This window comes from Ciconia boyciana, chromosome 6 (genome assembly GCF_034638445.1).
Source record: "Ciconia boyciana chromosome 6, ASM3463844v1, whole genome shotgun sequence".
Classification (NCBI taxonomy): domain Eukaryota; kingdom Metazoa; phylum Chordata; class Aves; order Ciconiiformes; family Ciconiidae; genus Ciconia; species Ciconia boyciana.
The window spans coordinates 44701128-44716028 of NC_132939.1; the positions used below are offsets into that span (position 1 = coordinate 44701128).

Genomic DNA, 14901 nt, shown 5'->3' on the forward strand with positions numbered 1-14901 from the left:
ATCAGAAGGGGTTTCTGATATTTCCATTTGACAATGAAAATTTTGACAAGTTTTCATTTACTTTAATTTCATTATTATCTCTTACAGTGAAAAGATAATAGGTAAAAGCAACTCTATTCTACAGGTGAAATAAGAGAAGTGTGCAAAATTTTCTTAAAGGGCAATGGATGAAGCCCTTCTTGGTTTCAACAGAGTTTTGCCCATTTACCCATAAGTAATTTGGGACATTTTACCCTGCACCGCTACACAAAGTAAAGGAAACTGCTGTAAAAAACACCACTATTTTTCACCATGTGAAATGTCTTTTGAGATTATCTTTGTGTCATGTCTAACTAAATTGTTTCCAATTTTTTTTGTTTAAATGCAGGGATATCTACCAAGCATCTTGAAGTGCTGCAGTTTTATAGGGTCTAAATGTAAAGATAATAAATGAAATTCTCTCAAATCCCTGTGGAAGCTTCATGGCCATTTCTCTGAAGAATATATTGTTTCCCTGTAAGACAAATCTCCATACTCAGAGCTGCATAGAACGGTTTTGACTGACATCAAGATGGCTGATAGGTACAAATTGCAAACCAGCAGCTATTTTACTGTTTTATAAAGTGCTTTAGGCTAGCTAGGCTTCTAAATATTATCCAAAAAATGTAACTGGATCCTAATTTTCTCCTCAAGATATACATCTAGAATTATACAAGTCTTGCCAAGGAGACGTAATTACAGGTGAAATCAGTTCTGATACCAGTGTTGTAATCTGAACTCTGGATGTTTTCAGATGCCAGCGATGTCCATAGGTATCAAATCACAACTCCACACTTCTTTCCCTTTGAGGAAACACACTGGGGTCCCGTCTGTTCAGTTATGCTGTAATAATGACTAGCAACTGAGTCATAAATATTATGCCTTAGGATGGAATATGTACCACTGTGAAACCTCAGAGGCAAGGCTCAGTTAACATAATGATCCACGCTCAGCGAAATCAATAGAAATACAGCAATTTTCACTAGATTAAGGCATTCCCCCTTGGAAGATACCCCTACTTCCAAGTAAGAAATAAAGCATGCAATTTTCCTGCTATGAGTATTTGTTTGGTTTATGCCCTTCAAAGTGGTGAGACTAGTTGCCTTACTTTTTTAAAACACTAGGTTTTTCTATTGGAATATGCATTATAGCATAGAACAAGGTAGTATTATTTCGGGAGCATGACTTCTCAGATATTATTTATCCAGCTAAAACAACATATACAACTCCCTCATTCTTTTCAAACAGTCAAGTTAATCGAGCAAGACTTTATGTACAACCACCTGACCCGCTCCAGGCAGGTTTTAACTAGGCACGATGAAAATCTGCTAAATACAGTTTGTCCTTGGCTATGTTTACAGCCAAAACATACTCAGTAGCATTTCAGCTGCACCTACTGCTGATGACACTTGTCACCAAGTAACTTTTCGAAAGGAGGCAAGGATTGAAAACCGAGGTTCCAACCACTGATACATCAATATGGACCTGGTTAATTACAAGTCAATCGAATTACTCAGATTTGGAAAAGTGTGTCTGAGATCAGAATCTGGCACTATGTCTTATCTTGTTCACTGGGGCAGCAACCTTGCTCTTGAGAAACTGGGGAATGTGCTGTCAGCACGTGTGTTCAGCCCTCAGCTTTCCTGAAAAAATTAATGTCACAGAGCAGTTTGTTGTATGACTCTGCCAGATAATTGATTTCAGTAATGGTACTCTGTGTCAGTTATTAACTACTACAGTAGAAAATGTGATGAAGTGGGAAGAATTGCAATGTAATGCAGCTTTTGTCAACCATCTGATTTTAATGTTTTCAGCAGCTAAGTCTGAAATAAATGCATCTGGATCAAGAGACAAAGAATCATTTATGTGTTCCCTGAGCAACAGCTTGACTCTTTCTCTGATGAATGTTGTTTAAAACATCTGTTTTTACAGAATAGATGTTAATTTCTCAATTAATTGTAAAGTTCAAATGACAAAATTTTCCTTTTAGGAGAAAATGCTTTCTAACATACTATTATAATGAATCACTTCCATCTGTCTATTTACACTGCATTTTCAACCATAACTAAAATTGATGTAAAGTTTAGGCACTTTGCTAAAAGTAAAATGATAACCAGAATCATGACATCTAAGATACAATAGCTGTATTAAAAGGGAAGCATTTTAAAATATGTTGACATTCTAATGAAAAGTTAAAATCTCTGCTGACTCACAGCACATCCAGTGATATCAGTCATAAAGCAAGAACAGAATTTACATCTGAGTGGTTTAAGTGGCCTGAAATTTTCTATCTTAATCAAAAGGTCATGAAAAATGTATGACTTCCAAAAATATGCAATTGAAAGGGATACTGACTGATTTTTAACAAAACTATAACAGATTACAATTCAACCGATTACCTAAACTATATAATATTTTACTATTTCGTAGAAATAAATCATAGAATCATAGAATGGTTTGGGTTGGAAGAGACCTTAAAGATCATCTAGTTCCAACCCCCCTGCCACGGGCAGGGACACCTTCCACTAGACCAGGTTGCTCAAAGCCCCATCCAGCCTGGCCTTGAACACTTCCAGGGATGGGACATCCACAACTTCTCTGGCCAACCTGTTCCAGTGCCTCACCACTCTCATAGTGAAGAATTTCTTCCTTATATTTAATGTAAATCTACCCTCTTTCAGTTTAAAGCCATTACCCCTTGTCCTATCATTACATGCCCTTGTAAAAAGTCCCTCTCCAGCTTTCTTGTAGGCCCCCTTCAGGCACTGGAAGGCTGCTATAAGGTCTCCCTGGAGCCTTCTCTTCTCCAGGCTGAACAACCCCAACTCTCTCAGCCTGTCTTCATAGCAGAGGTGCTCCAGCCCTCTGATCATCTTGGTGGCCCTCCTCTGGACTCACTCCAACAAGTCCATGTCCTTCTTATGTTGGGAGCCCCAGAGCCAAAGGCAGTACTCCAGGTGGGGTCTCATGAGAGCAGAGTAGAGGGGGAGAATCACCTCCCTCGACCTGCTGGTCACGCTTCTTCTGATGCAGCCCAGGATACGGTTGGCCTTCTGGGCTGCAAGCGCACATTGCCAGGTCATGTTGAGCTTCTCATCAACCAACACCCCTGGGTCCTTCTCCTCAGGGCTACTCCCAATCCGTTCTCTGCCCAGCCTGTATTTGTGCTTTGGATTGCCCCCACCCATGTGCAGGACCTTGCACTTGGCTTTGTTGAACTTCATGAGCTTCACACAGGCCCACATCTCAAGCCTGTCAAGATCCCCCTGGATGGCATCCCTTCCCTCCAGCATGTCAACTGCACCACACAGATTGGTGTCATCGGCAAACCTGCTGAGGGTGCACTCAATCCCACTGTCCATGTCACTGACAAAGATGTTAAACAGCGCTGGTCCTAATACCGACCCCTGAGGAGCACCACTCGTCTGGTGTCCACTTGGACATTGAGCTGTTGACCGCAACTCTTTGAGTGCAACCATGCAGCCAATTCCTTATCCACTAAGTGGTCCATCCGTCAAATCCATGTCTCTCTAATTTAGAGATAAGGATGTCGTGCGGGACAGCGTCAAATGTTTTGCACAAGTCCAGGTAGATGATGTCAGTTGCTCTTCCCTTATCTACCAACCCTGTAACCCCATCGTAGAAGGCCACCAAATTCATCAGGCATGATTTGCCCTTAGTGAAGCCATGTTGGCTGTCACCAATCACCTCCTTATTTTCCATGTGCCTTAGCATAGTTTCCAGGTGGATCTGCTCCATGATCTTGCTGGGCACAGAGGTGAGACTGACTGGCCTGTAGCTCCCCAGGTCTTCCTTTTTTCTCTTTTTAAAAATGGGGGTTATGTTTCCCCTTTTCCAGTCAGTGGGAACTTCACCGGACTGCCATGACTTCTCACATATGATGGATAGTGGCTTAGCAACTTCATCCACCAGTTCCCTCAGGACCCGCAGATGCACCTCATCAGGTCCCATGGACTCGTGCACCTTCAGGTTCCTTAGATGGCCTTGAACCTGATCTTCTCCTACAGTGTGCGGTTCTTCATTCTCCCAGTCCCTGCCTTTGTCTTCTGCGACTTGGGCAGTGTGGCTTGAGCACTTGCCGGTGAAGACTGAGGTAAAAATGTCGTTGAGTACCTCAGCCTTCTCCATATCCCAGGTAACCAGGTCTCCCGTTTCCTTCTGGAGAGGCCCCACATTTTCCCTGGTCTTCCTTTCATCACTGACATACCTATGGAAGCTTTTCTTGTTGCCCTTGACACCCCTGGACAGATTTAATTCTATCAGGGCTTTATCTTTCCTAACCTCATTCCTGGCTGCTCCGACAATTTCTCTGTATTCCTCCCAGGCTACCTGTCCTTGCTTCCACCCTCTGTAGGCTTCCTTTTTGTGTTTGAGTTTGTCCAGGAGCTCCTTGTTCATCCATGCAAATGGTTGTAAAAGAGCGTTCACTCATTAATTTCTCAGCAAGATTTATGAAACATTCGGTTTGAATGGTGCACAGGGTGTCTACAGTTTGAATAGGAGACACTGTACTGAATTAGCCAGTGGCACCCCATTGACAAGACTCAGCCTACCAAAACTCTTTTGAATTTGCTGAAGGTTCACGGTGTATACAAATTAGAGCAGTTTCACGGGCTACCACATCACTGTTGTGCTGAAAAGTTGAAAGATACAGATGAGAACCACTCATATATTTTCCTGGGTTTTAAATATTTAATAAATTACCATAGGCTTCTTTTTAAGTGTCTTGACTGTTTCCTTTTTCTTGCCACAATACTCGAGACACAGTGACGCTAGGTGAAATGCATCTTGACTGACAGGAAAGGTATCATCTGCCTTGTGAGTCGTTTGTAGGGTTTTTTTAGGTGGGAGATTTTGAGATTCAGCCTTACCCCACCATGAGGAGAAATGTTTGTCCAAAGGCTGTTCCTAGTTGCCACTGGCTTTCTTGCCTCAAATACTTCAGATGGAGTTGACTGGGCTAGCATTCCCACTGGCTGTGGGAACAAAATTAAGGATCAAGCTTCCAATATCAGTGGGAAGTGCTTCATCAGCTGGAGCTCTGAGCTTTGCCTCACGTAAGTCTAACCCTAACATGTGCTTGGGATGGGCCTTACCCTGACACCCCAGCAATGTCCCAGAGGAGAATGTAGACAGGGGAGAAAAAGTTGTCTTCTCCTCACCCTTTGGCAGCCTCTCTTAAGACTCAGCTCCCTTGGAGTTCTTGGCTTTGTCTCTCTTCTAAGCCTAATCCAAGGGTTAATAAGAGTAGTCACAGATTGCACCCTATCTGGAGACCCCAACCTGTGGCCCAGAGGAGAAAGTTGTTAAGGGATAGCATCTGTGGAGTCTTCCCCTACCTTATGCAGCTTTTAAACCCTTTTTCAACCCCTTTCAGCTGGAGCTGTTGGCTTTGTCTTTCTCCTGACCTTAAACATAAGCCTAGGCATGGGATGAACTGTACCCTGAGACACCTAGCATTGTCCCAGAGGAATGAACAAGTGTTCAGGCATGAGCTCTTTGCACAGCCTCCCCCACCATTGCTCCTCCCCCTTGAATCTCCATTGTACCTGGAGCTATGGGCTTCGTGTCTCTCCTAACTCTAACTCTGACCCTAAGCATGGGCTGAGCCTTAGCGCTAGACTTCCCAGCATGTCCCAGAAGTAAGAATTTTTGGGATCTAATTCTTTTTCCACCCTTCCAGGAGAGGCAGGTGTTGCTACAAAAATGGGGTATTGGAAAGTATCTATGTGTGTCTTAGGCCAACCTGCAGACTATGTTGAGAAGGTCAAGCTGCCCGTCCCCATTTTGTGATAGGTGGATTATAAACACAAGCTAAGACCTGTAGCCTACCTTTACAGGCAAAGTCCGTAGGTAAAAGAAGGAGCCATAACAAAAATAAAATGTCTAAGCATGTTCCCAAATTAGAGTTGGTTTATTATCAGAATTTCTTTTTTAAAGGGTATTTTGATTGTCAGAACTATGCCTTTTGTTTCATGAGGTTGAAATAAGCCAATGTTGGTATTTATAATGGTATTATATCATGATTGGGATAATAAAATGCATTATTTCTAATCAAGCATTGCTACTTTATCAAGTAGTTGAGGTTTGAAATACATGCTTTTGAATCATGAGCAACAGGCAATTGAGCATTGGTAAAGATCAGTAGCCAGAATTTCTCAGTAAATTAATACATACAAACTGTGTTAGAGCAATTGGCCTAAGTGACTAGGCAGGCATTCAAACAATTCTTTTTTGGAAAATGGTATCATTCTCTATTGTGCATGTAATTTTCCATACCCAAAGGCCACTTCAATGAATGGACATACAGAAGTCCTCATGCCTTCTAATTAGGACATATAGCACATGGTACCTCATTATAATGATGCCTATGATGGCATTTTGTTTTTTCTGGACATACATGTCAAGCAGGTATGCGTGTGATGCCTAATGAGGTTAGTACCTTTGCAGGAGTTACAATTTACAGGTAATTTATTTCAAATCATTGCAGTAAGAAAGAACACTATGCCCACATCTATTTCAACAGAAGAGCTTTTACTGACCCTTTTGGGTGCAGGGCATGGTGAAATGCTAGCATTGCAAAGTAATTAATTAAAATGGGCCAAAGCATGAATGAATAAAATGTCTAAAATGCTTCCATTAGTGACTGTGTGTTTGTATGTATGCAAATACAATGGAGGGCAATGCAGACAAGAACTGAAATTTTGTGGTGATGACACTACTATTAATAGTTTCAAAACCAATCCTTTTTGCTCCCATGATTGTAAAGAGCAATCTAAAAGCATTCACATTTCTAGTCATACTATTGTTAAATGCCAATTTATAACAATATGAAAGAAGGAAACCCCTCAATCAATGCTCCATAAGTAAATGCCCCTTAAAACAAACGCTCGTGTAAACAAAAACTGGATTATATTTGAACTACAGGTTTTCAGACTAAAGTGCTGCAATCAACCAGATGTTCTTGTTGATGGCTTTGCAGCTATTGACTTATGCTCCTTCTTATATCAGTGACTGAAAGCTGATTCATATTCTCCCAGAATATAAATTTTAAAGAAAATAATTCTCCAGCTGAATTTACATAATTGTCGAGATTCGAGCAGTGTCAGATAGCACACTGCAAGTAAAGATTTTGCATGTTGTAGTTAAATATAAATCTTTTTTTTTTCACTGTATACTGGAAGATCTGATGCTAACACATCAGAATATACAACCTCTAAAACCCCAAATGTAAGGATGAATTTTCTGAGAAAAATTTGTATGACATCCCCAAGTGCTCTAACATCTAGATAAAACACTCATATACAGCAGTAGTCCTAAGAATGGTAAGATCATTTGCAAAGGCTGCTCAATAAATGCATTTCTATACTAGAACATAAATACAAAAAGTCCTCAAAAGTCACAAAGAGTATAATCCAAATAGAACTTGTGTGCAATTACTAAAAACTGAATAGGGTTATTTTTATATATCATTAAATTTATGTGTAGGGGTGTATATATACATATATATGTATTCACAATATATGTACTTTTTAGTCACAGAAGAAAAGGAAACAGCTTGCTTAAGGGTCATGCAAAAGTGTGCATGTGCTAAATGTAATAGCTTTGACAGTTGATTGGAGGTGACTGACATGAGGAAAATCTTACAGTCAGAGAGGTTACATGTATGTGTTGGAATAGCTGCTGGTGGTGATAAGGGGTATAAGGATATATACTGTGCTAGAGAGAATAAATTCCTGATGACGGGTTATAGTTAATTGATGGCAATGCTGGTAATGCTACGTGTATCTGCATATTAAAGTGGTGGGTAGTGATAATATGTATAATTGTGATGGTGGGCAGACAGTGCTAACAAGATGTGTGAACTGTAGGAGGTGATGGGTATGCATGGTAAAATGAGTAGGTTGTAAGGATGCATGTGTGATGCTGAGTATACTGGTGCTGTGGAGAGCATATAGCAGCATATGCACTGTGGTGATATTTATGTGGTGTGGACCTGCTGTTCTTGACAAAAGTAGGTGGTGCTCATAGGGGACAGTTTATGTGAAGAAGTAGGTTAGTGTCCATACAGGTGTGGTATGCTCACACATACAAGTGGCTACAGCCAACAGAATAAGCAATTACTGAGTATTTTGTATGTATGCCTGTGCTGAGGGAGTGCTGATGCAGTGACCGAGTGTGAGGGTGTGTGTATTAGTGAATAACCATGCCTGGTTAATACGGAATGGGCAGGTCATGGTGGTACATGGAAACTGATGAAGTGGTTATGTATAAGTACATATGGACAGACTGTATGCATGGAGCAATAACATACAGGGAAATAAGAGACATAATGCCCAGAAGGAGACGTGTATGTGAAGGTCATACATTAAAAAAAAAAACAACAAAACCCAAACATACAAAAGAGTATGCTTGCCAGGGTATAGAGATGCAGTATTAGGACTATCTGCTGGTGTTCGTGTGTGTTTGGAACGGGTGGTGCGGATGAGGCGTGTAAGGCAGCTGTGTCTGTCTAGAGATGACAGTATGAGTAGCTATCGGTGCATATGACTGTGCGTGTCTAGGATCAGGGTGTGTGTACAAAATAGCACGGTATAGGTCAGTGTGTAGAGGCAGTTTGTGGGTGTACGGGTGTAGCGTGGGGTAAGTCATTTATGTAGTGATGGCTACGTATACGTAGAAGTAGTGTATGAATGGAGGTGGTGTCAATGGTTTGTGTCACTGTATAGTGTTGAAGAGGGTTTATAGCCTCACCCTGTGTGGATACAACCCTATCAGGGATATGCATATGTTTTAAGTACAATATTAAGAAAGGGGGTTGTAGCGCTGGTGATGCAGCATGTGATGGTTGAGCTTGAAGTGATCCTGTAAGTGGAAGCAGTATGTGAGGGGACAGAAGAGTGGACAGACGGTGTGTTTGCATGGCAGCATAGCTAGGATGGTCTTGGCACCATCGTGGTATAAACAGTGATGGTGAGCTGTAGTGTGCAAACTGGTGCCTGCACTGTTGGATGTGTGATGGACAGAGGCAGAGCATGAGCTGGGGTGTCAGAATGGGACATGGGGGCATGTTTCAGGACAGAGCATGTGGAGAGGGACAGGGCTGTAAAGTATTGGATGCTGCTAGTGTGTGATGTCTGGTGGTGGGACAGGACAAGGTGTGGGTCATGGAGCTGCGTGGTGGTAGGAAGCATGAGCATTGCTGTTTCCAGGCAGTGCTGTGCACTTAGGGTTAAAAGTTATGTGGTCCGGCGTAGTCAGTGCCATGCCTGGTGCCAGCGCCATGGGGTGGGCAATGCGCATGGTGCGGTGAACAGGAGAGGGTTACAGCAGCTGTGTAGGCATGAGGTATGCCTGCCCAGGTGACATTGCCCACCCACCCATGACCCAGGCTTTTATTCTAAAGGAGAAAGAATGGTCCCTTTGCCCGGGGTGGCCCGGACCCAGGTGCCATGGAGGGGGAGCAGCACAGAATGGAGGGGGAGGAGAGGATGCTGACTGGGGGGACCAGTGCAGGGTGGGAGGGCAGTGCAGGGTGGGGGAAACAATACTGGACGGGGAGAGCAGTGTGGGGTCGGGGAGCATTGCGGGGGGCGGGGAAGTGGGGCCAGGGGCCAGGCTGCACGCCGGCAGCGCCGGAGCTGCCGGAGCTGCGGACAGCCGGGGGCGGGATGGGAGGCGGGCGGGGGGTGGCGTGCGGTGGGCGGGACACCCACTTACGTCTCCTCCTGCATTTTTTTTTCTCTTTCCCTCCTCCTTTTCGTAGCTGGTGACGCGCCGCTGCCTATTAATCATTCACCAGCCGGGGAGCAGCAATTACTGCCACTCGAGCGAGCGGCGCCGGCAGCCGCCTCCTTCCCCATGCCAGCGCCCCGGAGCAGCCGCGCCAGGAGCCCTGCCGGGATGCCGAGCCCGGCCAGCGGCAGGCGGCTGCTGCTCTGAGCCGCGGCGGGGAGGTCCGGGCAGAGGATGCTCCCCAATGGCACCTGCCCCAGGCTTCCGGGCGGTGCAGGCAGCGACAGCGGCGGCAGCGACAGCGGTGGCGGCGGAGCCGGCAGCGCCTCGGAGGAGGCGGCGGCGGGGGGCATGGACTCGGGCGGCAGGAACTCCTCCGGCTCCCCAAACAGCACCTTGAGTGAGTCTCAGGGCAGCGCCATCCTCATCTCATTCATCTACTCCGTGGTATGCCTGGTGGGGCTGTGCGGCAACTCCATGGTCATCTACGTGATCCTACGGTATGCCAAGATGAAGACGGCCACCAACATCTACATCCTCAACTTGGCCATCGCGGACGAGCTGCTGATGCTCAGCGTCCCCTTTCTGGTCACCTCCACCCTGCTGCACCACTGGCCGTTTGGCTCACTGCTCTGCCGCCTGGTGCTCAGCGTGGATGCCATCAACATGTTCACCAGCATCTACTGCCTGACCGTGCTCAGTGTGGACCGCTACATTGCTGTGGTGCACCCCATCAAGGCGGCTAGGTACCGCCGGCCCACTGTGGCTAAGATGGTCAATCTGGGTGTCTGGGTGCTTTCCATCCTCATCATCCTGCCCATCATCATCTTCTCCAACACAGCGGCCAACAGTGATGGAACGGTGGCTTGCAACATGCTCATGCCAGAGCCCACCCAGAGGTGGCTGGTGGTCTTTGTGGTCTACACCTTTCTGATGGGCTTCTTGCTGCCTGTGGTGGCCATCTGCCTCTGCTACATCCTCATCATTGCCAAGATGCGCATGGTGGCCCTGAAGGCTGGCTGGCAGCAACGCAAACGCTCAGAGCGCAAGATCACCCTCATGGTCATGATGGTGGTGATGGTCTTTGTCATCTGCTGGATGCCCTTCTACATCGTGCAGCTGGTCAATGTCTTCGTAGAGCAGGATGATGCCACCATCAGCCAGCTCTCTGTTATCTTGGGCTACGCCAACAGCTGTGCCAACCCCATCCTCTATGGCTTTCTCTCGGACAACTTCAAGCGGTCCTTCCAGCGGCTGCTCTGCCTCAGTTGGATGGACAATGCTGCAGAGGAACCCATCGACTACTATGCCACTGCCCTCAAGAGCAGGGCATACAGCGTGGAGGACTTTCCCCCAGACAACTTGGAGTCAGGGAGCATGTACAGGAATGGCACTTGCACCTCCAGGATTACCACCCTCTGAGGAAGCATTCCTGCTCCCCCACTCCCCTACTGCCCCCCAGCAGGAGGGTGAGCGAGGCCAGGGCTGTGGCATGGGATGGCCGGGAGGGAGGGGGTTTCGGTCCTGCCCACCAACACTGGTGTTTGGCACAAGAAGGAGCGAAGAAAACCCCATGTCCTCGGCCTGCTGCCCCGTCCCCCCCCCCGTCCGCCTGCCTTTAGAGTTGGTGCGTTCGCTGATGCTTTGACACCCACTTAGCAAATTGCCGCACTCGTGGGTCGACTTAGGGTCTGGCAGCCAGGCTCTGCCACCCCTCTTGGTGTCTGAAGAGTGGCTGTACGGGTCCCGCAGCGACTCTCCCCTCACCTTTTGTACAGGTTGCCCTCCCCCTCGGTTGGTGGGACCCCTCAGGCCACTGAATCGAGCCTGCCTCAGCCAAGCCCCAGCATTCAGGCTCAGACTCCCCCCGCCTGAAAGCAACCCTGCTCAGCGTCTGCCAGTACGCACCTCCCCTTCAGAAAGTAGAAATGCTGGGAAAAGTCCCCCCCAACACGCATCTTCCCCTCCCCCTGGAAGGAGCAAGTAGCCTGTCTCTGCTCCCCCCCAGGAATAAAAAAGAAAGCGGGGAGCAAAAAGGCCCCAAGGAAAGAAGCAGCATAGTGTTTTGCTTTGCAGACAGCTTCCACCTTGCTGGGGCTCTGGCTCTCTGTGCTACGCTCGGGGGAAGCAGGGCAGAAAATCTCTTCGGAAAAAAATCTGATTATTGCTGTGCTTCAGAGCTGCGCAGCAGGTTGCTGATAACGGGAGATAAACAGTACCGTGACTCACAGGGAGCAGAGCACTGAGCCGGGAGTCGGGGGGAGCACTGAGCTGGGAAATGTTTGAATGTGTCCATACATACAATAAAGTGTGCTAATAATAAAGTTTAAAGGGAGCGCTAGACTGTGAAGCTATTGTCTTGCGCCTGCTCCATCAGCTGTGAAACAGCGATGAAGGGAGCTGAGACAGTTTTGAATGACCTGGGTGGCCACAAAGTCACTTTAACTTACATGGAAAAAGAGGGATTCGTTTCAAAATCTCCATCAGGCTCTGAAAGAAATACTTGACAAAAAAAGTAGCTGTTTGATAATAGCTATTACCCTAGCTCCAGTTTCTTCTGTTGCACTAAAAAACATGAAATGGATTTCATATGTTGCCAATGTAATATACTGGCCCAGAGCTTCTTAATGTTTCATTTCTGAGAATTCCTGTTTTTAGTGTGTGCCAGATATCTTTTTGTTTGATTTTTTATTTGATTCTTGTCACTGTGTTGTGAATGTGTTTCTCTGAAGCAATTTAAACTGTGTACTTATGTCTGTGGTGACTACTTGCAAGGTTGCATTTAAAATGGGTGATGTTCAAGAAGGCTCCTTTTCAGATAAAAAGGTTGTCACTTTTTCTAACTCTTTCATCTCCATTGTCTCCCCCACAAAAATTCTCTCTGTTGAATTTTCTCTCTTCCCGTCTTATGACAGAACAATTTTTGTACAGATGAATGAAGCTTTCTTGTTTGATAAATGACAGCTGATTAAACAAAACCTCCTATCCCTGCTCCCTCTTATCCCAGTCGTAGGAATCAGTACAGACCACATTGAAATAAGCAGCTATGTTTTTTGCTTTCTACCACCTATGTTAACAGTGTCATACAGTGGCAGGTGTCCCAGTAGCTGTGACAAATCACTTCTCTAGCACAATACTGTGGTTTTATTAACTATAACTACTGGCAATCTGAAGCAAGAGATTGGGAAAAATCTCTAGTAGCAGCATACCCGTAGCATTGTACTGGTAGCTACGGTGCTTAAGTACAGTATTAACTGTAAGGTTGACAATGAAGGCATCTAGCACTTGTGGTGGTGGATTTACTACAGGTTTTTGTTAAATTATACCCTTTAACTTTTCTCAGCAGCAAAAAGCAGGATACTACTTTGTACATTTCTTTCACCAAAAGTTAGGTACTGTTAAATGAATGTATAAATTTAGTATTTCAAAGTCGTCTGATTCAAAGCCCATCGAAATGAGAGAAAAAATCCTAATTCACTTCAATGGACTGTGAGTCAGCTCCTTTTAGTTTAAAAATTGCTAATGTGGAATCTGTTATGTCCTTATTAAAATATTTTGTGAAAAGCTTTAACAATCGTAGTTTTGGTTTTTTTACTTCCCAGTGGACCTCATTTAAAGAAAACATGCAAATATTAATTTTGTTAATGTTTTACAGGCACATATGGGGAAAAAAAGGACAAAATCTCTTTATAAGCTTATTTAACTTTTCACAGAAACCAAACATCTGTCAAAACAGTAAAATGCCCCACGATACCACACGGTGCTATTTGTAGCGCTTCACTTAAAATCTCACTCACAATCTCTTCAAAATGGTCTAAATCTCATAATCTTATGTTGCCTTTTTCACCCAGGCATATTGTTATGTATGGTCAGATTAAACAGAGAGTCAGTCTACTTTCTACTGTTGGATTTGTTTAACATTGGACCCGATGAAGCAAAAGTTAAGAAGCAGTGATTCATACCCGATACTCGGCGTTGATGGAAAGTTGAGCCCGGTTTTGTTTCTTTTTTCTTTTCACTTTTTGTTTCCTACTTTGCCTTTAAATAAAGCTGTGATGGATGCCTGCACACCTACCAGCATATGCACTTTAATTTCAGTTCTCCCAGGCAGAGCGCAGCGGGGTGGCGTTCACACTTGGCAGGGCAGCCGGGTGCTGCCGCAGAGGCTGTCGGTGCCTCAGTAGATGGCAGGCTTTCCTTCAGAGGGATGCACTAATTCACTCCCAGCCAGCACTGCCCGTATGATTACTGGCTAAAACACCCTCTGTACTTTCAGCTGGAAAGAAAATCTGTTTATCCTAAACTGTCAGTTCTTCCTGCTATTTTTTCACCTTGAGTTTAGTTTGACTTTGGCAGTGGGAGAGGTGATCAACGGCTGTAAATCACTCTTAATTTGCTTTGGAAGAAAAAGTTGGTTCGTTCTGTGTTATTATTCTAAATAGTAGAACATAGCTACCAGGGAAAAAAAAAAAAGTTGTCCTCGTGAAACAATGTGTACCAGAAAACAAAAGGACTCTTTTTAGTGCTTTCCAAATTGCAAATAAGAGTCTCCAGATTTCATATGGAAACGATTTGAACTAACGCTTAATTCAATAAAAAAAGAGCACAGTGACGTATTTCTTGGTGACATTTTGCCTCTTTATACATCTATAACATAATTCATCTACAAATGGGTAAAATGGAATTTATAACCAGTAGTATGTTGCTGCATTTTACCCATGAGTTTAATATTTTAAAAATACTGCATACACTTTGTCATGGAAATTGGCCCTGTGCCACTGAAATCCATGGAACTTTTGTTGTTCTTTGTTTAGCCTGAGACCCATACCCAAAAGTGTGATAGCTCTGAACAGTATCTAGTCAATGGACTGGACTAATTCCTGTGGTATACACAAAGAGAGAATGGTCTTCACATGGCATATACATCAGGTACCTCTGCAGCGTTTTCCCACTCAAAGAAGGGTACGCAGAAAATTACTCTCTCGCTAGGCTTCCCAGTGCAGTAGCAAAGAAGACACATCTCATAATCCTGGGGCTGACTGCTATGTGCAGTTAGTGAGCTTGAACCAGACTGGTCGCAGAGGCACTTTACATCTGGGCTGTGGATGAAAAAGGTGATGGTCACAT

General features: G+C 44.7%; 1 protein-coding gene across 1 annotated transcript; it reads left to right on the top strand.

The window, feature by feature from the left end:
* Window positions 1-9826: 9826 nt before the first annotated feature.
* SSTR1 (somatostatin receptor 1) lies at window positions 9827-14206 on the top strand. Its single transcript, XM_072865178.1, has one exon. The coding sequence runs from the start codon at window positions 10009-10011 to the stop codon at window positions 11194-11196; it is 1188 nt and encodes a 395-aa protein (XP_072721279.1). The 5' UTR covers window positions 9827-10008; the 3' UTR covers window positions 11197-14206.
* The last annotated feature ends 695 nt before the right edge of the window (window positions 14207-14901 follow it).

What these genes read in the sequence shown, in the direction of transcription:
- SSTR1 (XM_072865178.1), top strand. Translation starts at nt 10,009, where the DNA reads ATGCTCCCCAATGGCACCTGCCCCAGGCTTCCGGGCGGTGCAGGCAGC.